The 945-nt window shown below is 31.4% G+C and overlaps 1 protein-coding gene across 1 annotated transcript; it reads right to left on the bottom strand.

Moving 5' to 3' along the window:
* Window positions 1–406: 406 nt before the first annotated feature.
* Window positions 407–730, bottom strand: LOC104225788 (uncharacterized). The gene has a single exon (XM_009777649.2). It carries the CDS (start codon window positions 728–730, stop codon window positions 407–409), a length of 324 nt encoding a protein of 107 aa, XP_009775951.1.
* Between the last annotated feature and the right edge of the window lie 215 nt (window positions 731–945).

Genomic DNA, 945 nt, shown 5'->3' on the forward strand with positions numbered 1-945 from the left:
ATATATTGTATTTCCTTCTCCCATAGGTGAAATCAAAGTTGAATTGACGAAATTCAGGTGTACCTATTAATTTCCCTCTTCATTTGTTCTAAGTCCCGTTTAAACATACCTTCCTTCCCTCCAAAGGAAAAAAAAAACTAAAATAAAAGAAAAAAGAAGTTGGATAGAAAACAAGATGATATATATATATATATATATATATATATATATATATATATATATATATATATATATATATATATATATATATATATATATATATAGGTTTATGCCACTGAACCTCTTCAGAGTAAAATTTCTCGTAAAATCAGCAAAACGAAATAAAAATTACAAAGAGAGCTCATGCATGTACATAAGTAAAATTCAAAAACATTAGTAACACATCCACAATTTTTTTTGTTTTAATTTACGTATTCTTGTAAGGAGTAATCTTGATAACTAAGCCAGGGAAAACATCATCAGGATCATGAATATGTGGATTTTCTTCAACAATAAAAGGATCTCCACACTTCTCACTTATTGTATGCAATGTTTCTCCTTCTTTTACCACATAAATTTCATTACATAATGGCAACTTCTTCATAGCCAACTTCTGCTGCTCATGCATTTGCACTGCGAATTCACTTTCCGTCGATTCACAACAGCTCAAAACCAACATGATTGCCAAGAACAAGGTACAGTACCATGAAATTGTCTCCGCTAATACTGTCGATGAATGAACACTAGACATGGCTAAAATATTAATGATGTTTTTGGTTTCTTGTTCTTAATTTCTTGGAGATGTTTAATTTTTGGAGGGTATTTGTAGGGTTTTGTAAGAGGATTAGGAACAAGAAAGGGTGTTGGTTTAAATGGATTTTGCAGTAGTTGTAGGTGGAGTGGTTATTATGTGAAATTGTTGGGAGTTGAAAGGGTTACTTCTAGGGGTGGGGGTAGGTAACTGTC

The sequence above is a fragment of the Nicotiana sylvestris genome, chromosome 12 (assembly GCF_000393655.2).
Source record: "Nicotiana sylvestris chromosome 12, ASM39365v2, whole genome shotgun sequence".
Taxonomy (NCBI): domain Eukaryota; kingdom Viridiplantae; phylum Streptophyta; class Magnoliopsida; order Solanales; family Solanaceae; genus Nicotiana; species Nicotiana sylvestris.

Coding starts and splice junctions, on each gene's coding strand:
- LOC104225788 (XM_009777649.2), bottom strand. CDS start 730: ATGTCTAGTGTTCATTCATCGACAGTATTAGCGGAGACAATTTCATGG.